Source organism: Apodemus sylvaticus, chromosome 3, assembly GCF_947179515.1.
Source record: "Apodemus sylvaticus chromosome 3, mApoSyl1.1, whole genome shotgun sequence".
NCBI lineage: Eukaryota > Metazoa > Chordata > Mammalia > Rodentia > Muridae > Apodemus > Apodemus sylvaticus.
The window spans coordinates 95,144,143-95,166,134 of NC_067474.1; the positions used below are offsets into that span (position 1 = coordinate 95,144,143).

At 40.5% G+C, this 21,992-nt stretch overlaps 1 protein-coding gene across 5 annotated transcripts in view; it reads right to left on the minus strand.

Moving 5' to 3' along the window:
• The window catches only part of Nfib (nuclear factor I B), a 212,297-nt gene that overhangs the window by 60,725 nt on the left and 129,580 nt on the right, over positions 1-21,992 (minus strand). For all 5 annotated transcript variants that reach the window (XM_052176682.1, XM_052176681.1, XM_052176684.1 and 2 more), the window contains exon 4: positions 5,960-6,028. In XM_052176682.1, the coding sequence (XP_052032642.1) occupies positions 5,960-6,028 (69 nt within the window). The remainder of the gene's footprint in view (positions 1-5,959; positions 6,029-21,992) is intronic.

The window sequence follows — 21,992 nt, forward strand, 5'->3', positions numbered from 1 at the left end:
TGTTCAAATATAAAAATCCCTATATTTTTTCTTGGCTCCAGGCAAGAGCTCTCTTGACCTTAAGATCTGATATCCCCTGAATGTTGCAGATAAGACCCAGAAACCTCAAGTCAAGTCTGGGCATTCCAGACACTCACACTAGGTCCCTGGATACTGCTTTCCCTGGTCACAATACCCAATCTTCATTCACTCCCCCATATATCTGTTACTCCTCAGTCTGTAGATATAGGCAGAACAGAACAAATAATGATCCTTATTACTTAGCACCAAATGAGTGCCTTGCACTGAACTAAATCATTGTTAACTAAATAAATACGTAAGACTTTCACAAATAAAGCTTATTATCCTATGTGAGTTTTAACATCGACACTAAAATGAACTTAAAAACATGATGGTTAGCAATGTCTGGTGTCACACACTTGTAATGCCAGCTCTAGGGAATTTGAAGCAGAGGAAGAGTGAAGTCAAGGCCAGACTAGACTCTATAGAAGTCTGAGGCCAGTCTGATGTACAGAATGAGACCATGTCTCAAACAAGAGAAAATAAACAAACGTAAGACCACAGTGTATAAAATTTGATTTAAGTAAATCTTGAAAAGTTTATGAGTATGAAATAAAAGCCAAGGTGTTTTGCAAATACACATGCAGGCAGGTTTTATAAATGAACGTCCACCGCATCGGCACTCCATATGTTAGAGTGTCAGGATAAAAACAGACTCTCAGTCCAAGCCCCCTGTCGCTTATACAGAATGTGCCTCACTTTCCAAACAACAAAATAAAAAGCTAGCACATATAATTATTAGGGGATAAAGCAGTGGGAGCAGAGGTAGTCCAGAAGCATGTCTTTGGCACACATGTTAATCAGAGGTGAGCTCCCTTCATTTTCTCTCCAATCCTTCTCTGGTAAAATGGAGTAGTTGGTAAAGATGGAACTGTTCAAAAGTGTGCAAAAAAGCAGACACAGACGAATGAACCTGCCTGCTGGAAGTGTACTCCTGAAAAAGCTATTGTTTAGAGACTAAAGAGACAGTTCCATTGGTTAAGTCCTTGCTGTGCAAGAAAGAGGATCTGAGTTTGGATCCCCAGTGTCCACAGGAACCAAGGCTGTGCACCTGTAACTCCCAGCTGGGAGCACTCCCTGACCAGCGAAGTTCAGTAACAGACACTACCTCAGAACACAGGGTGAAGGATGACAGAAGATCCACGTTGGCATATGGCCTCCACATACATGTGTATGTATGTGTACACACATGCATGCACATATATATATACATATAAAAGATACATATACATATTGTGTGTGTGTGTGTATATATATATATATATATATATATATATATATATATATATATATATATATAGAAGGGAAGGAAAGAAGCAAGAAAGGAGGGAGGGAGGAAAGGAAGGAAAAGGAAGGGAAGGCAGACAGGTGAACATGCTGAGACTCAGACAGGCTAGTGCCTGGGTCTATTGCAAGCAGGCATTGCAATGGATACTAAATATTCTCAGATACATCTGCCTTCAAACAAACAGTGCAGTTTGTTGAGCAAACAAAACACTTGAGTAAACTTAAAAATACCTGGGAAATTTAGATAACAATAAAACTTCCCCGATGAATAACATAACCAATAGATTCTATAGATTTTGCAGAGAGAAAGGACAGTATGAAATGAATGGAGAGAAAGAGACAGAGACAGAGGGAAAGGGAGAGGGACAGAGACAGAGACAACAGAGACAGAGAGAGACAAAGCTAGAGACTGACTGACTGACTGACTGACTGACTGACTGACTATGGAAAAGCCCTATCTGGTAGTAGACTTTGAAGGATCAAGCCACTGAAGGAAGATTTTCCAAACTGGTGTGACTGTAATAGTAAAGTCAGGATGGAAACAACATACAATGTGGAGAACTAGACAGCTGGTGTCAAGGGGTGATGTGTTGGGCCAGCTGAACCCTCAAGCCTTCAGCAGCTCTATTGAGAGTGTCCAGGAGACGTGGCATCAGATTTTTAGAGCTCTTGAAATCCACTCTTTGAGCATTACAATCTACTTACCACAGCCTCTCCTAAGAACTGCTAATTTTCAAAAAAAATTTTCTCTTCCAGAACTTTTAGTATCATTAAGGTGTATTTTCTATCAATTTGATTGGATTTTAATATCTGTTGGTCCAAGATTAACTTTAGATGTTCTTAGGAAAGTAGAAATAAAAGGTACATGTTTTACTGAAGAGAACTAATTAAGGACTATGTGGCCAGAATCTCTCTACTAAAACACAGCATCTACATACCCAGAAAGAGTCTCAGCTCTAGAACTGGAGTCCCTGTCTTTTGTTAAGTTGTTCAGATTTTAATCGCTGTATGTAAATTATTTGATATACTTGAACCTTCTTTTTAGAGAAAATGTTTTTTATCCTAAGTGTGAAGACTATTTGAAGTATTTAGATGGTTACAGTACTGATGTATTTCGTGGCCTGAAGTATGCCAGAAGTTTAAAAGATGTAGAATTTCTTATGTCCCAGTAACCACGTGCCTTAAAATGTATTTGTATGATGGTGACCTATGTGATATGAGAAGCAGGGTACGTGTTAGAAGCAGGAAGCTGATTGTCTCATAGAATGTGAACAATGCCCTGCCCTCGTACAACAGAAATGCATCTGTTTCAGACCAGAGTTAGACCCTCCTGTGCAGTGCAGGCATATGGCCTGTGACAGCAATCTTTGGGTTCTACCCTTTCCTAATCCAGGAGACAATGCCAGCAGAGACAAGTTGTCTGAAGTCCCCAACTTGCATGTGCGTCACTCTCTACTGAACACTTTTTTTGTTCTGGCCACCTCAGAAATCTGAGTTATTTGACAGTGTATTGATGAAATTGACAGGAACTTTACAGGTTGTATACATTTTTTTTTTGTAGTGGCATTAGGACTGCACGGTAGTTAGGCAAGTTTCTTTCTAATGGATATACATGGCTTACTAGTCATTACAGTTTAATAGTTACTACAGGTCACTTGGCCAGAAGCATGCTGGGTCTAGTTTGCAGTAAAATGGTAATTTAAAAAACAAAAACAAAAACAAAAACCCTTCAGGCTCAGGGTCAGGTGTGGTGACAGATGCCTTTCATCTTTGCACTCAGGAGGCAGAGGCAGATGGATCTCTACAAACTCAGAAACAGCTTGGTCTACATATTGAATCCAGGCCAGTCATTGCTACATGGTGAAGCCCAGACCTAAAACTGAAAAACTTAAATGCATTCTGGCAGTAATGTGAGGCTATTGAAAAGAAAGTAATAATAATAATAATAAAAAACATAACTAAAAACTTCAAACAACACACAGATTCCTGAGCAACCCCAGAGCATTTAATTTGAGAAGAGCAAGCGTGCCAGGTCTTCCTGCTTTTAATCCTCTGGAAGAACCCAAATCAGATAGAAACATGACTCTTAGCACCTCTTCTGGACAGAGCTTTAAGAAGCCAAAAGCTACAAATCTTGACTACGGCATGCCAATGTTTTTCTAGAAGCCATACCCATTAGAACCTGGGTCTCTAAAGGTTAAGAGGCCAGAAGCTGTCCTTAACCAACTTTTAGAATGGAGATAATATCCTTCAACAGAGTGATTCCTGAAATGGAATGGCTTCATTAGCTAATGTCAGCATGCACATTAGTAGGTCACATGACAGTAAACTGCTAGAGGGTAGTACCAAGGGCAGGCCATGAATCAAGAAGCCACAACCTATAACACACAGCATAAGATTAAATTATGTGCTAAAGTTTGACTTAACAGGCCCCAAATTCGCAAACAACGAAGTTCAACTGTGTAAACAAGATTATAGTGTGAATATATTAACACACTTAGGAGAATAGAACTTTCAAGAATCTCAGACATCTATTTACATATGGAGGAGAAAGTAAATGTTTGCTGAATAAATTAACTAAGGAATGAATATGGATAATTAATGTACTAATTACAAATCAGTAATGTTTGTTATGACACACAGCTTAAAAACCCCTAAGAAATGGCAGTATAAATTAGGAATAAATGAGTGAAGCATGTTAAAATTTACCTTGTTTCTGAAATGTTATGAGAAGTTATTTTTAATTTATACTTTATGTTTGAAATTCCCATTTTTCAAAATATCATTCTGGGCTCTTAAAGAATCCAAAGTGGCTTTCTCTTGATATACATACTTGGGATAGTGTTATCTGTAATGGGGTATTACGTGAATCCTTTCTGATGGCTCTACTGCCCTTCTTATAAGAAGGGACAAAATCCATTATGGAGTTTGTAAGATGGTCTAAGAGAAGGAAATGGTTTCCTATGCTCTACAGTTTCACAGTTCAACATCTCTGCTAAAGAACAACTTTGAATACCTGCTACCTTAGGTGATTTCTGGAAAATGACATGTGTGGCCTTGAACAATGGGCTAGACCATCAGAAGCCTCTTGTGAAATACATACGTACACTAGAGCTTCTGGGATACACACATTTAACTGTCATCGCCACTGTTCCTCCCAAGTAGATGAACCCATGGCATCTATATCTACTCTGAACCCTGGCAGAAGAGACAAGGTATATAAAGTCTGGAGTGGCCGTGAGTCATTCTCTGATAAACATGGGGGGTTTGTTGGTTGGTTGGTCTTTGTTTTCTGTTTTTGTTTGTTTGGTTTTTTTTTTTTCTGGAAAGTTCACAAATCTGAGTTACTTGAGAAACTATAGTTCAAAGCAGTCACCTGGGAGCTGGGAGACAAGAGAGCCCAAACAGGAGGACTCTCCAGCTGCTTGTAATGTTAGCCTTTCATTCTTAGCTCACTCTGTGTGCTCTTTAGAATTGCTTGTGGCCCTCATTCATAAATTCTGGAGTTGACACAAATGAAAAACCAGTTTTTGTTGTTGTTTGTTTGAGTTCTCTTTTGAGAAAGGGGCTTGTTATATATCCCTCCACCCCCACTCCACCCCCACCCCACCCCCACCCCACCCCACCCCCACCCCAGCTGGCCTGGAATTAGCAATGTAGCCCAGTTGCCTGCAAGTTTGTTGCAATCCCTCTGCCTCTGACTCTGAGATTACAGAAGCATGCACAGGAGGACTGGAAATCAAGACAAACAGGGCTCTCTGGACTTCCCACTGGGTCATCTAAGTGACATCAGTTCGAGACCATGATGCTTTCTCTCAAAGCATGAAGTTGAAACACAGCCCTCAAGGTGGCCTGAACAATCTAAATCAAAGACGGGACTGGGGAGAAAACAGTCACCTCCTTTATGTCACCAATGCATTAATACTGGCACCTTGGTTGCGTCTGCTCACACTAGCAAAACCAAGAGCTAGTTAATCAACAGAGCTTCCCCTTGGCTTAAGTAGCCAGACAGGTGAGTTTACCCTAGAAAAATCCAATCCAGCTGGCCCAGAATGGTACCTCAGGTGAGGTGGCTGCTGTAAACAACTGGACATTGTTTGGACTAACAATGCTTTCTATCTATATCCGAGTACAATCTGCAAAGTTAATTTCTGCATCCCTTTACACATTGCATGTGAGTGTGTATATCCTGTACATCTCCAACCCCCACCAAATCACTATAACTGAAAAAGCACTTATCTGCAGGAAACTTATGTGGGTTATCATAACAACACAGGGTACATTTAATTAACCACACTTCCTTTGATATAAATGCCCATCTATGGTCACAGAGAGAACTGAACTGAATGGATACCGATATGATGACCACTGAGAACAGCCTAAACATTAGTGTTACAAAACGCAAAGCTTTGATGAGCTGAATGGAAATATTTTTACAAAATAAGAAATACAGTCTGCTATTTTATTAGAAAATTTAACATTTTTTTTAAATCATGAATTTTAAAATTCAGATACTTTTAAGGAGTTAGTTTTCACACCATATTTAAGATTCACAATATGCAGGATTTTAATGATTCTGTGTAGTTGTGTAGTAAGGAAAGGGTTTACTTACTTCTGGATACCCTCACAAGCTCTGATACATTGAAGACTCCGGATTTTACAAAACTGTCCTCGAGGTACCCTGAAAACAAATGTCAAAGGAAAAAGATCAGCACGCGCAGAGGGTAAAGGTACCAATTAAGTTCTAGAGTTTGTTCTTTAGATTAGAACAAAAGCTAGGAGTGCTTATTCTAAAGACAAGTAAGATTGGAACCCAAACTTAATCTGTTTTTCAAAAATAAGAAATATAAATAACATAGAAAATACATGGAATTTCCCATTAGCTTTCTAAATTTGTAACTGGTAGGATCCTGTTTGCCATGGAAGACCTGGAGAAGGGAGGCTGGGGCACAGTCTGAGCGCATCTCATTCTACAACACCTGGAAAGCCAGCTGACCTAATAAAGCGGGGGAGGGGCGAAGGAGATAGAAAGAAAGGGAAAACCACAACCACATCACAATTAGCACCTTGTTGGAAATGTTTCAAAGATCTCTCAAAAGCACTATTCTTTCACAAATCCTTCCCTGATTAAAGAACAGTGAGCTGCCTCTACTACCAGAATTCCCAGCCTTGTTCCAGGGCCATTCACAGAGGATCAAAACTTGGGACACGGTGAATGCCTCCTTGAACCAAGCTAAATCTGTGAACCTTAAGTTTCCTTTGCAAATTTTCAATGTTTTCCTTACTCATCCTACTACTGGATTCCCTTCCATGTTTTTGTTTTGTTTTTTTTTTCTTCCAAAAACTAGCTGTTGCAAATGCAGTGAATCTAGGCACACAGCCCACAGAGGGCACAGACACAGGGCCTTGAGGAAACCCTAGCCTGCTTGGTAGCTCACTGCATGATGTCCAGAAGTTTCACAACTCTCATTTCTATCAAGAGTACAAGATGAGAGTGGGAAGATCGTGACTAGCTGACTTTAAACTACCCCAAGGAAAGCATAAAAGTCTGAAAGTTCACAACGGAAATCTTTCTAGAGAATACCCAGAATACGTCAGAATCTGTCACTAGGTTGGATTTCACACCCAGGTTCATAACTGACCAAGAATCAGATTCAATTCCAGGAGATGGTGCATGGGTGGAAAATCAAATGGAACCACCAAGGGAAAGGTCTGGGAGGCAAACCCTGGCCTGAGTTTGCTAGCTAAGAGATGTTTGTTTCTGGTTCCTTGTCTATAAAGGAGAGATTAAAAAAAAAAATCACCACCCTCCTAAAGGTATTATCAATACAAAGTAAAATAAAGCATTAAATCCAGGGTAGAAGAAAGCACAGTGTAATAAACCAGTAATCCCAGTGCACAGGAGGAAGAGGTAGAAGACTCTTCAAGTTGTGACAAAGTGAGATCCTGTCTCAAAACAGAGATAAACAATAAGTAGTCAGATGTGAGCGCACCAGAAACAACTTCCAGCAGAGCCACACCCTGAACCATGCATGCTAAACTCTAAACAGCCTCTTAAGAGTTATAAAATTTTACTTAAAAAAATTCAGCCATCCCGACTGCCTAAGTAGTGGTTGCTGCCCAGGCATCAGGGATGTGTAGAGCCAAGCATGTGGGGCAGCATGGCTTCGCACGCAACCTCTTTGTCCTTTTAGAAAAGCCAGAGAAAGCAAAACGGAAGTACAATGTCGCATTTGATGATAAAGTCCGAAGTCCCAAACTTGGTACCTACTCTGGAAATACATATTTATATATGGTTCATCAAGGGACAAACTACCTTGACATATATATATATATGCATATATATATGCATATATATATATATGAATAACAGAATGTCCCTAGCTGATGTACTTCTATTTTAAGAAACTGCTTAAGCAATGAATTCTTTACTATGTTCAATTTGTTTCAGAGATTACTGAGAAATGTCTGTTAAATCAGAACTCTATAAGGTGTTAGAAGTCATAAATGTAAAAAAAGGAAAGGGATAGCATTGATTCCATCTTCCTGGATGGGAACAAAGATGCTTTAATGCTCTAGGCCACTGTGGATTGTGTAGTTTGGTTGACTAGCTTATTAAAGATTACTTTAAACACATTTAATACATCAAGCGGAAATGTACCAGTTATTTAGCATCTCTGCAGCCAATCACTGTTCTACTCTATAGCTCGCCCTCTGTATGTGCTATTTTCAACTCTCTATGTCCTGCTGAATGACAACACACTCTGACAAGCTCACCCCCCCCCATCCTCTGCCTCCTCTGACGCTGACTGGCAAACACAACATTGATCCTCTCTGCTCACATCACACCTACTTAGTCCTGATTTTACACTTTACACATTCAGATTTTCCAAGATATTTGTTTTCAAGTATTAAATTCTTTGCTGGATTATCAGTTCCTTTATTTAGGGGAGTGACTAGGTTTTGTTTTTCAGCATATCTCCCTGGGCAACTGACTCATTGCCCTATATATAACTACTAAAAGAACCCAGGACAGTATTTTAAAATTCAGCTTTTAAAAGCAAGATCATAAATTTACAGCTTAGTGATCTTATTACAAGATAGCTATACTTGGCACAAAATCGATGGTTAACTCTACTGGCTCCATCCCTCCCGTGGACTTGTTTGCTGAGGGGATTGTTGCAGGCATGTCTGTCTATTCTGCAGCACATGGTTCCCAAAATAGCTATGAATGTGGCCCAATACATTTGCAGATGACATGTTACAGTGTTAAAAGACTGGACTTTTGGGTATAATAGGAAAAGTAACACTTAAGGACAGATTTATCGTTCTGGCTCTATTGTATTTTAATGTGTAAACTTTAGCATATAGCTCATATCAATAACCAAAGGACTCAAACAGGAGCATAAAAATGCTTGCAAAATAGGTGTGTGAAAGAGGGCCACTTAAATGGCTAAGTAGATAAAGTCACTTGTCACCAAGCCTGACAACCTGAGTCTCATCCAGTGTGTGTGTGTGTGTGTGTGTGTGTACACGCATACACACACACTCACTTAAAAACAAATGAATAAGAGAATAAATATTTAACATTTCAGGATATTTACATGAGTTATATCATGTGATACACATCTCAGATTGTAGGGATCACCCTAAGTTGATTTTTTTCACTATAACGATGAGTAATACTCCTAAGTCACATAGATTAAGAGAGGTGACATGGGGATACCCTGAGCCTAAATCATAAGGGAGGGAGGAATCATCTCAAAACTAATTGTACACAGCAAGTTGGGCAGTCAAACACAAAATGATGAGAATTCCTCAGTGATAAGGACTTGAAATCTACAAGGAAAAGTGAAATATATATATTCAAACTATGAAAAGTAATGGAAATATATCAGAACCCAGATGATAAAATGCATCTCGCTTAGGATCCACTGAGCTCTGCTCCTGCACAGCACATCAAGAGACCTGAGCAAACAGAGCATCGGCAAGCAATAGCAATATTGCCTACTGTCCCTGAGCCCAAAGGCTGGTGGTAGGTGGGAAGCAGGCCACTGGTAGCTGGGTTTTGTGGTAGCATTTCATGTCTCTTTATACACAACACAATGTACACGAGTCATCTACGTCAGACACAGAAAGGAAAAGATGGTGTAGCACTTGAATATGAAGCTTGCTCCAGTAGTCAGAAAACAAATACTTGGGCAAACAACTGGGAAGGATCTTTCTCACTGTGGGCCTAGAACCCTGCAATAATATAGTCAGAGATTCAGCAAAACATCAGGGTACCGCTGAGGCCGTAAAACCTAGGTAGCCTCCAGGCTGTGGAGACTTAGAGAAACACAGTTTCACATGGAACATAGTCTATCGTGAATCTCAACAGCTCATGCGAAGGCCAGATATCTTCAGATAATTTGGAGAGATTCCGAGTAAATTCCCTTCATGTACCACAGGAACTGTGCCCATCTTTGAGACAGAGCAGCTGCTTAATGGTTATAGAGCAATATTACACAACAGCCTAAGCCAGGAAGAAAGAACAACTCTGCATTTGTGTGATGCTGTATTTACATACATCTATGCTCTTTAAGAAAAAAATTGATTCGGGAAATAAAGAGCTCCACAAACATAAAAGTCTCAAAGGCAATATCAAATTATATTATTTTACTTCTTTTTTATTTTTCTCTAACAAAACAACAGTAAATCACTACTCAGAAGTTAATATAGTGTTTAACCTCCTTTACAGACAATAACAGAAGGGACACAATGGCATATCTGTTAATATCTCAAATTATAATCAGCACCATTTAAATGTTAAGCAACATTTACATAGAAAATCCAAGGGAAGAATGATAACACTCATTTTTATGGTCTACTGTGTTCTATTCTTGAAATTAAAAAAAAAAAAAAACAAGCCACAGGGAAAGCAGTTATTAAATTCATGAGAGCCGTCTTCAAGTATTTGAAGGCTGTTAATGTAGATGGTAGATTGAACTTATGCTGCGTAATTCCAGGAACTGTTCCCAGGCGTCATAAACAGATTTACTATCCAATGAGAAAAGTCCTAAAAAGCAATGTGAGGCTGTAATGTCAATCTTAACCAGCACATGCCCAGGGACTATGCTAAAACCTTCAAGGCCACAGCTTGCTTGGCAAGTGTCATGGTAGACAGCAATGTCGCCATTTTAGAGATGAGGAACTCTCTGTCTTCAGAGGGAGAAAGATCCCTGTTGTGTCCAAATGCCACCACTAGACATGAGAATTCTCATATTGGGTTAAAATTAAAAGCAACCACAACAATAAAAACAACATCTTACTAAAAAGCCCCCTGAAGGCCTCACTCAGATTCCCCTTTCTTCATGTTTACCCCCCCCCCATGTTACTTTTCTCGCACTGGGTGTTCAAAGGATAGGTGACCTCTAGCCTTTAATTCCAATAGTTTGTTTCCATCAACAGAACAAGATGACATAACTCCCCATTTATGGGAGCCAACGGGATGTGGGGAAATTGCGTCACAGGAGCTCTCTCAGCACCACAGACCACAACTAAGGCACTGCTGCTTTTCTGGTAGAGGTGTTATGTACACAGCTCCACTCTCTGCCTCACCGAAACGATCAGAAACATCTCTGGTTGAATCCTGAAATGTATCTGAGTCTCAACTGATAGTCATGGAAACATTCTAACATCTAGAATAGTGTGTCTTTCTATGTAAAATGCAAGTCCCCGAAGTAAGAATTAATAATCGAGTGTTAAAAAAAAAATCTCCAGTATTTACAGACTTGGACAGTGCTGGGTATAGTTTTATATATTTTTAGTATTTCCTTCCAGTTCATAAAACTTTCTCCTGTGTGTCTAATACATATAATTATGTGGTTTTATAAAAATTAAAACAAAATTTATTTAAACAAATCCATACGCTAAATTTTTCCTTTCAATGTCCTGTCTTTTCCTGTTCCAGAAGCATGGTTTCTATGACTATGCTGCATGCTTGATATGAGCATTGTCTTGGTGATTCTCTTACTGTTTGGCATTTTAGGTTATTTCCCATTTTTAACAAATACTATAAACAGCACCACCATTAAGATCCTCATGCACAAATCTCTGTCAGCAACTCCCATGGTTCCCTTTGGCTGGAGTTCTCAGAAGCAGGCTTACCAGGTCAAAGAATACACTCTCCCAAAGCTCTCGCTCGAAACTATGCACTGCTTTCCATGAAGGTTTCTGCCCAGTTAGATCTCTGGGGTGAAGAGCAAGCATGCCACCCCAGCACCCCGTGAGGCGCCCTAGAAAAGGCTTGTCCTTTACTGTAGCAAGTTGATCTGAGCAAGACATCACAGCAGGAATACTGTAATTTCCATTTACATCAATAAGATTTTTTTTGGCAGATACATATGTATTATTTCTTTGTCAAGAACTTGAAAATAGAGCTTTTGGGGAAAAAAAAGGAATATAACCCAGACAAAAGCCAAACACTAAAGGTGTGTAAAACAGAAGTGTTCTAACATGCCAAATATTACTTCTAAATTGTTGCATTTAAAGACATTTTTGTGAATATTTTCCTTGTCATTTGAATAAAGCCTCACTAATCTTTATTTCCCAACTTGAATTTTTCCTCTGAATACAATGGCCTTTGGCTTATCAAACTGTTCTAAGACAACAATGGCCCCTTACGCCAGCCACTCGCTGATGCTCTACAGTACTAGAATCATGATCCATGTTCAGCATGGAACATAGTTCCCTCTGAGTTTTCTGTGTGTGCTTGGAGGGGTGCTATAGTAACTTTGTTCCTGTGAAATTATCATACCAGAGTGATGGGGACGCATCACAAAATGGACCCGAAGACAAAACAAAGTGTGGCTTGATGGAAGTGCAGAAAGGTTTAGGGGAAAATCCCTGATGAAATCATCTTCTAGCCTGTGTCTATTTCTCAGACAATACAGTGTGGAAAACTGACTTGTTTTCTACTTCTGAGATAATTTCTATATCCAAAATTATATATGATAGCACCCTATCTTCTCAGCTGACTTGAAAATCCCATGGCAAATGTTGGAAACAGTGTTTAGTAAATGGAATCATGAATCTTTACAAAGATGCTTTTTCGAATTAAAATTCTGTCTCAACCTATAGTCAAGATTCATATCCTAATAATCTGATATTAATGTTTTGTGGGTATCAGAGAATAAGGCTGCACACATGGTGCAAAAGTCCAAACGAAGCTATGTCCCTACCCTGCTAAGATTAATTTATAATTACATTTATCCTTAAATATCAATTCTGAGCAATGACTGAGTTAAGAAGTCAGAACACAAATATACAATTTTACACTCACTCCAAGAAAATCTTCACTTTTTGAAAAGAGGTATTTTATAGTAACAAATGTGCACTTGCTTGGTATAGTGTAGCACTGTGTGTGTACCTTTTCCCTTATCTGTGGAAGTGGAAGCTGTAGCTACCTCTAAAGCACAAAAACTTAGTTCAGTAGTGGTGGCTCCGGTCACTTATGCGACACAATAAAGCAGGTCCTCTATACTCCACATCCCTCTTCTCTGAGCAGAGGAAATCTGTGCAAAGGCATGTCCCAGGCACACGAGGCAGCCTACGCCTATTCCCAGAACCCGCAAGAAAGAAGAGGACTGGCTCCCAAGTCAACCTGAGAAACATGTGTGTACTATGAAAGACAGATATACACACACAACACACATACACACACACACACACAGAGAGAGAGAGAGAATAAATATTTAATATAAACTTAACAAAAAACAGAAGAGGAATGTGATCCAGGTATTAAAAGAAAAGAAATGGAATGCAAAAACTTGTAATAAGTACAAAGCAAAACAGAAGGCATAAAATATGTTAATAAGTAGAAAAGTATAAGTAATTCAAACTCCACAGAAACATAATAATTCTAGAAGAGTTAGCACAGCTCTTCCAGAAACTAGCATATCTATTAATCAGACTATATCATGCAAATGTATGCAAACTGTTCTGTACTGCCACACCCAGGCAGCTTTAAAACAAGTGGACCACCTCCTCTACTAAGGAGGTAACCTTAGTAAATCTTAAAAGTGGAGGCTTCTTTAGGTCATACTGTTTCATCTTTGGGAAACAAAACTTGATAATAGAAATGAGTAATTCTTGTGAAATACTTTGGAATTAATAAACAATGAAATACAGAGAAAACCCCAAGAGAATTTACAAACTACACAGAAAGCAACAAAAAGAAATACTCTTTACCATCCGAACATCAAATCCATCTGAGGGGAAAAACTAAACTGTCATGCAATTAAGTCCCGTTGTTTCTGGATGTTCTTACTGAACTTGTGGGGAAAGACACACCGGCAAGTGGGAAGACAAATCTGCTTTTGCAACGCAGAGCTCAGCACTAGCTCTGCTGCACACGAGTGTCTACAGACACTTCACCATTTGCCTGCTTCGGTGGTGAGGCTGCTAAGAGTAAAGAGCGGATGATTTTAAAACAGTGAAATTAAAGCCAAAATCCAAATTGCATAGAAAACCCCATTTAAAAGGGGGGAGGGGGAGATGGCTCAGTGGTGAGAAGAACTTACTGTTCTACGCATATTCTATTCCCAGTACTATGTGGTGCCTCACAGCTGTCTGTGACCCCAGTGCCAGGGAATCCAACACTGTCCTCAGGAACCAGACATGCTGTGGTACACAGACATGCAAACAGGCAAAATATTCATACTCATAGGGTAATATTTTTAAGGAAAGAAAAATATTATGGTGAGAAAGGAAGGGAGGGATGGAACAAGGGAGGGAGGAAGGGAAGGAGAGAGAAGGAAGGAAGGAAGGAAGGAAGGAAGGAAGGAAGGAAGGAAGGAAGGGAGGGAGGGAGGGAGGGAGGGAGGGAGGAAGGGAGAGAGAGAGAGAGAGAGAGAGAGAGAGAGAGAGAGAGAGAGAGAGAGAGAAGAAAGAAAGAAAGAATTTCTTGAAAAGAACAAAGTAAAAATCTTATTTGTAAGACTGGCTAAGAAAAAGCAAGAAAACGCACCGGATCGGCAAGGAGACAGAGACATGGGAAACTGACTTGGGAGAGGATCGCACATAAAACTGACCACAGCTTTGAAAGCTCAAATGAGCAATTACTTGGTAAAATAAAAGTAACCAAAATTGCAAAGAACTGGAAACCCTGAAACAGACCAATTATCGCAGTGCAGAGTTTCCCAACATTTGCTCAGCCCTGTAACCACCTGGGGATCTTAAAAACCAACGAAAGCTTGGATTCCAACCTCAATTATTCTGACTTGATTCCTTTGGGGTGAGACCTGGACAGGAGAGAGTGCTACATTCCCCACAAGAAATTCAGATATGTAGCAGTTTGGGAATCACTCTGTTAGCCATGAAACAAAGAGCAGAAAGCAATGCCCTGGTGCACGTCCCACACACACACAACTGCAGGGTGGCAGGTCCCACACAGCTGCAGGGTGGCAGGTCCCACACAGCTGCAGGGTGGCAGGTCCCACACAGCTGCAGGGTGGCAGGTCCCACACAGCTGCAGGGTGGCAGGTCCCACACAGCTGCAGGGTGGCAGGTCCCACACAGCTGCAGGGTGGCAGGTCCCACACAGCTGCAGGGTGGCAGGTCCCACACACACAGCTGCAGGGTGGCAGGTCCCACACACACAGCTGCAGGGTGGCAGGTCCCACACAGCTGCAGGGTGGCAGGTCCCACACAGCTGCAGGGTGGCAGGTCCCACACAGCTGCAGGGTGGCAGGTCCCACACAGCTGCAGGGTGGCAGGTCCCACACAGCTGCAGGGTGGCAGGTCCCACACAGCTGCAGGGTGGCAGGTCCCACACAGCTGCAGGGTGGCAGGTCCCACACAGCTGCAGGGTGGCAGGTCCCACACAACTGCAGGGTAGCAGGTCCCACACAACTGCAGGGTGGCAGGCTCTACCCTGCCCTGGGAATCTGTGGGCGACTTGAGTGCACTTCATGGTATGGCCACTCCAGACAGAACAGACAGGTGATTGAAATAACATCAGGTCCAGATGCATACACAGCTGGAGAGAGCTTGATGTCACACTATGCCAGGCCTTAGGAAATGGTGACAATTCTGAAGATTAATGTCTCTTATTCTTTTCTGAGACAAGCAGACTTAGATTCTTAGATACCTCACCTCCTTCATGAATCCCAAGTAAGTAACTAATAAAAGAGTTCCAGCACACACGAGTGCAACCTCATGGGCCCTGTGTAAAACATCCTCAACTGAATATATGTGTGATATAGAACAGTTAGGGTGGTAAAGTAGAACCACTGTGAGGCGCTGGGGAAGCAATAGGATCTGTTTAATGGGTAGAGTTGAGCCTTGCGAAATGACAAAGTTCACAAGAATGCATCTATGATGATGTAAACACATTTATCACTACTAAATTGTATAATGAAAAATTATTAGGAGTGCATATTTTATATTCTGTATATTTTTGCCACAAATATGTAATATTCTAAATATGTAACTTGGAATCTGTGACCACAATATAACTATGTTCAGAAATAAGTAATCTTCACATTGGCATTAAAGTTTATAATATTGTTTACAGTAATTATCAAGTACATCTCACAACCAATCTGAGGGCTAATCTTTATACTTGTATACACAGGAACTCAATATTTTTGAGTTATCTCTATTGCTTCTCTGACATTTTTAAAAACTGAATTATTATCCATTGGAATGGGTTTTCAGGGGGAAAATTATCACAAAACATAGATAATTTTAGGAGGCCACAAATAAATATGAATTTGTTTCTGTTGCCTTTGAATACAAAACCTCAATACAAAAGTTTTCTTCTCATAATCTTAAATATCCCCTGACTATCTTCTAGCATTTCATTTGGAAAAACAGAAATATGCAGATAGCTGTGTATTCATCTAGGATGATCAAAAGATGTTCTGCTTCCACTTTGAACGACAAACATTCCCACTGAATAGCGAACTCTATCTGGTGCACAGTCATAGAGAAAGATCGCTTTTCTGATCTATGTATTTAGGTCATCCTTAGCTCATACAAATTTTCTTCATTGGTCTTCAATTCTATTTTGTTTCTATAATGTGATTTTTCTATAAAGGTGGCATAAATGAGTTTGAAGTTTTCTCATCTTCTACCATCCATTATTTAAAGGTTTTAATCCTTTGCTTTTAAGAGCCAATCACTTGATTTAGTTTTCTGTGTCGGTGATCACTTCCCCCAGGCTGGGTGACTGCCTGTCAGTTATAGACTTTAATAGCATGATAAATAAAACTTCTTTTACTATTTTTTCCATCTGACATGGTTCCGTGTATATTCAAACTGTATATATTTCTTTTGGTTCATTTATCACTCTAGTCCCTCCTTCTGAATACACTGCTTTTCCTTTTCCCCTAGTTTCTCATATTCAAAGACACACTTTTCTGATGGTACTAACACATTCTTTCTTTGGTTTTTTTTTTTTTTTTTTTTTTTTTTTTTTTTTTTTTTTTTTTTAATCAAAGGCCTATTAGTGTGGTTGTTTTCATTTAACCTTATCCAGACTTTGGGTTTGGACTTGGTGCAGTTTGTGGCTTTCTGTTGGTTACATAAGCAAAGTGCTTAATCTGGGCTGAGTGTAAGGCTGTAGAATGAGCAGAAGCAGATCTGTAATCTTCTCTCGTCAGTCAGACTCAATCAAGATTACTCACTTTTACAAAATAGTAACAATGCTGACGACGATGATGACGATGATGATCATGATACAAATAATAGCTCACATTTATTGAGTGTTAATTATATACCAGGCTTCCGGCTAAACACTTCAGGTTCTACCTCATCCTAAAAAAGCAGGCTGGCCATTTGTTGTTGTAATTATTGCTGTTGTTTGCTTGTTCATTTTGCTTTGTTTTATTTTGTTTTTTTTTCGAGACACACTTTCTCTGTGTAGCCCTGGCTGTCCTGGAACTCACTCTATAGACCAGGCTGGCCTTGAACTCAGAAATCTGCCTGCCTCTGCCTCCCAAGTGCTGGGATTACAGGTGTGTGCCATCACTGCCCAATTATTGCTGTTTTAACAACAATGACCATGATGCTGATGACTTCAAATACTTAAAATTCTCAGCTCCAGCAAAGCACTAACCTCAAAGAGTTAAGAAGACTGAGTAAGAAAAATGTGTTAAAGTACTCCAAGTTGGTGAATAATTACTGAGAGAAGCAATGATATATTAGTAGTATTCATCAGTTTCCAGTAACAGCTCCCAAGGTTCTAAGAGAAGTAGTTGGATTCCGCGCTCTCCCTCCCTTCCCACCACCTACCTGGTTGACACTACAGATGACTGTTCTGATAATGAAGCTATACAAGAATGAACATACAAGGGCTGGGGAAATGGCTCAGCAACTATGAGCACTGGTCTAGAGGACTTGGGGTCAATTGCTAGCATTTATACATTGGCTCACAATCATGTGTAACTCCAAATCCAATTAATCTTGTACAAAAAGTAGCCAGATTTTCAGAATGTGGTACTCTTTCTACCCCCATGAAAATCATCATCAGAGAATTAGATACACTCAGAAGAATCTGAAAGGTTTCTGAAGATACCAACCATTACAGGATATCATTTGTTTGTTTTGCTCCTCCAATGTTGTTTTACCAGAATGATCTTTCTTTTGTGATCATGCAATGTATGGCAAGATTGTGGTATTTTCTCTCTGGGTTACTAAGTAAACACACCAAAGAGTGAAGAAGACCTCTTGACAATTCATTTGACTGGGAGAAAAGAAAGTCTCAAAGCCTAGATTCAGAATCAAGGATTTTATTAGCCCTACATCTCTCAATCAGCTTCCTTCTGCACGATCCTGACTGGGGTGCAGTTTCCCTCCAAGGCAAAGGATTGCTCCATATATCGGCATGAAAATGGCTGAGTTTTCTGGCTGAGGACTGGCACTGTGTCTGGGCTTATACTCTTGAACATATATGGTCTGATCCTCCATGCCACGGGTCTTGAGCACGGCTAAGTACTATCTCAGGCTGGGCTCAGATACCTTAGTAAAGAGAAGCTTACGAAAGGATGTAATAATAATCCTAAGTTGTTCAGAACTCACTGACGGGAACAGATTGTTGAGAGCAATGTGCTGAGCACTATCACTGTAAAATGAATACAGGAGAGTCTGAAGAAGTCTATCAAGAAGGGAGTCATTGGGTGCAGCCCTTCGAGATACTAACCATGGGTGGAAGGGCACAAACGGGAGACATGGAAAGCCTGAACATCAACAGCTCATGGAAAGCCTGAGCTGTTGTATGATGGTCAAGAAGTTCTGTTGAGCCTAGTGTGGGGCCTTGGCAGCAGAGGGAGAAAACGGAATAGAGCATTTTATACATTACCAAGAGAACATGGACCTGCAACACACACGTCAGAGGATGAGACCCCAGGCAAAACTATCAGCTATTGAGGTCAGGAACTTATTATAATGACTTAGATGAACTAATTAAAGTGAAAATATTTGCTAATAAACACACATTATAATTTAGCACCAATTATCTTCTTTTGAAAAGACTTTGCTTATTTTCTTTTAATTAAGAGTAATGCCCCGAGGGTCTGGAGCCTCTGCATTCAGTCATACACCCATTCATTCATTCCTCTCTCTTTTCCTCTACATGCTAGGTCTTAAGCATTCCTAGCTACTTCTCCCTCTAAGTGAAGGGTAACAGTGTGTCTTTGGAGGAGGGGGGCTGCTACTCCTGGATATCATCTAGGACTGCTGAGACAAAAACAGCAGAATGCTTCATTGTGTCACACAAGAAAAATCCTGCTCTGGCTAGAGAGTAGTTCAGTTAGGAATGTGACAACAGTCCAAATGCCAAAAATTAAAGTTAAAATCCACTGCATTAAACACAATCTACAAAATAACCAGGAGCAGCAGCAATTGACAAAATATCATGGCACTAACAAGTATATTTGGGGGAGGGGTATGAGTATGTGTGTGTGTGTGTGTGTGTGTGTATGTGTGTGTGTGTGTTTGTGCATATGTATGGGTCTGTGTGTATGTGTTTGTGCATGTATATGTGTTGGTTTATCTGTATGTGCGTGTTTGTGTGTATGTGTTTGTGTGTGTACATGTGTTATGTGTGTGTGTGTGTGTAAATTTGTCGGTATGTGTTCCTGCATGTGTGTGTTCATGAGTATGAGCATGGGAATAGAGGCCATAGGTCAGCCTAAGATGTCTTCCTCTATTACCTCTCTACTGCACATTTTGAGACAAGGTTTCTCATGGAACTTGGCTTGCAGGCTCCGGGAGCTCTGGGAATGCCCTGTCTCTACTCCTGCAGGACTAAGGCTCTCAGTGCACGCGCACACCAGCACATTCTGTTTTCACCCGGGTGCTAGGGATGCCACCTCATGTCTCATGCTTGCACAGTGGCAGGGACTGCCCTGTCTCTTCAGCCCTGCATTCGAGTTAATTGATAACCCAAAGGTGAAGCCCAAAAGTCAGATGATAGTGCTTTCTTCTCTCTCCCGAGTATATGGATACATGAGTGTGTCACGGGGGAGCGTCTGGGGAGGGGGAGGAGATTGTGGAGACATGAAACAATCCATGTCCAAAGTATATGGGGGATACCTTTAGTGGGCTAATAATCAAAAACGTTGCAGCAACAAAACAAGAATCTGGCCCTACTGCTGCTTTATTAAACGATCATTAAAAAGGACAAGGTCTCTGAAACTTAGCTTATGTCAAACACACCCCAAAATTCTTAACAACTTTAAAAAACAAAACCTTCTAAATTATTCAAGGTTCTTTGGCATTGTTAGCTAAAAGAAAGCAAGACTCCAATGGTCATGTACAAGTCCTTACTTATATTATTTTATTTGATGTCCTGGGGAAAAAAGGAAAGAAAAGGAAGACGCTGGTAGAGCTGCCTGGCATCTTACAATGCTCGCTTTAAGCCTGTAAGGCAGAGAGAACTGAAAGCTTGAGTAGGGAGAGGTGCGCATGTGCGAAGGCGCAAGTGCCTGAGCCGCACTCCAGGGCTCTTCCCCCTTTCCACACCACGGCTAAGGCGCCTTGGTAGGCTAGAGGGAACAGGAGGAGGCTGAACCTCTGCTGACCTCAGAGGCTCCCCCACCCCACCCCCACCCCCACACCGAACCCGCTCAGTGCTGTAGAGCTATCCTCACATTCCAGTGGCAAGGAGGAAAATGATTTGCATTATTAATTAGGAGCTGCATACTGGAAAGGTAGTGCTTAGAAACAAAGAGAGAAAAAGAAAGTTAAACTGAGAGGAGATTTTAGACACAGGCAGTCATTGTGAGAGGAATACAAAATACTTGGCTGAAGGAACAATCATTACAATAGTGCCCAGAGGAGTGGGTCCAGGCAAAACCTAACCTCAGAGTACTTTGGACTTTAGCATGGGAATTCTGGTTCTCTGTGGGAACTAAGACATCCAGCAATGAAAGAAGAACACATTCCAGCAACAGCTCTTAAAATTTAACAAACCACAATGTATTGACATCAAGTCTTCTGGGAAGTTTTCTCCCTGAACTAGGTACAGTGTAAGCTAAGTGCCTACATCAGTATATGACATATTTTTATTCAGAATCCATGTTGTTTGGCTACTTAATTTCAGACACTCCAAGACCTTTAACATGGTTAAAATTAAAACAAACAAACCAAAAACTTGAATAACTAAGACTAGCCCCTGAGCCAACCTGTCCTCTCTCACTGTATGGTAGAAAGACAGTATTTTCTCATTTACTTGAGATATACTGGGGCTAGGTGACATGTTCAATGATGAATTGACATGTAAGATAATACAGAGTGAGGAAGAGACAGGCGATTCTGGGCAACGGGAAATGATGCAGTAGTAGCCTGCTTTCCTGGTGACCTGATCCCACTTCCTGGGGACCTCTTATATCATCCCTCTAAACTCATCTGATTATGTTCCTAAGCTCACCCTAATTATAATCACGTCCTCCCCTGCGCTCACCCTAATTACTACCTCCTTGCTGGCCAAGCTTCACTCTCACCATCCTCCATCGGCTACCACCCTCCGCACCTCCCACAGTATAGCCTGCAGGTGGTGCATGGTGAAGAATGTGGGAAAGTATTGGTCCTGTATTAAACTTACACCTGAATAAAATTTTGACCCATGGGCAAAAACTGATTAAAGCTACATTTGCTAATAACTACTTGGGATTTCATAGATGTCCTTTCAGCTCTCATCCAGGTTTGATAAGGGAAAGAAGTCAGACAACAATCTCACACACAAATTGGTGAATAATACTTCTATGATTATTTTATAGGAGATATACTAGACTATAATAGTACAGTCATCATGAAAAAAATATGTATTAGAAGTGACATGTAAACAGGCTGGGAGAATAAAGCTGTGAATGTAGTAGATACAGAGGTACCCAGTCCTGTCTGGGAAAATCCAACGGGATGCATGAAAGGCTAAGGCTCCAGAAGTTGTAGCATTGGACAGAGTTCAGCAGCTGATGACATGGGGATAAAGGCAAGAGATGGAGGAACTGGGTAGTGAGTAGCATCTAACAGAGTGGTCCTCAACCTTCCTAATACTAGGACCCTTTTATTCAGTTCTTCATGTTGTGGCTATCCCAACCACAAAATTATTTCATTACTATTTTATAACTGTAATTTTGCTACTGTTATGAATCATGATG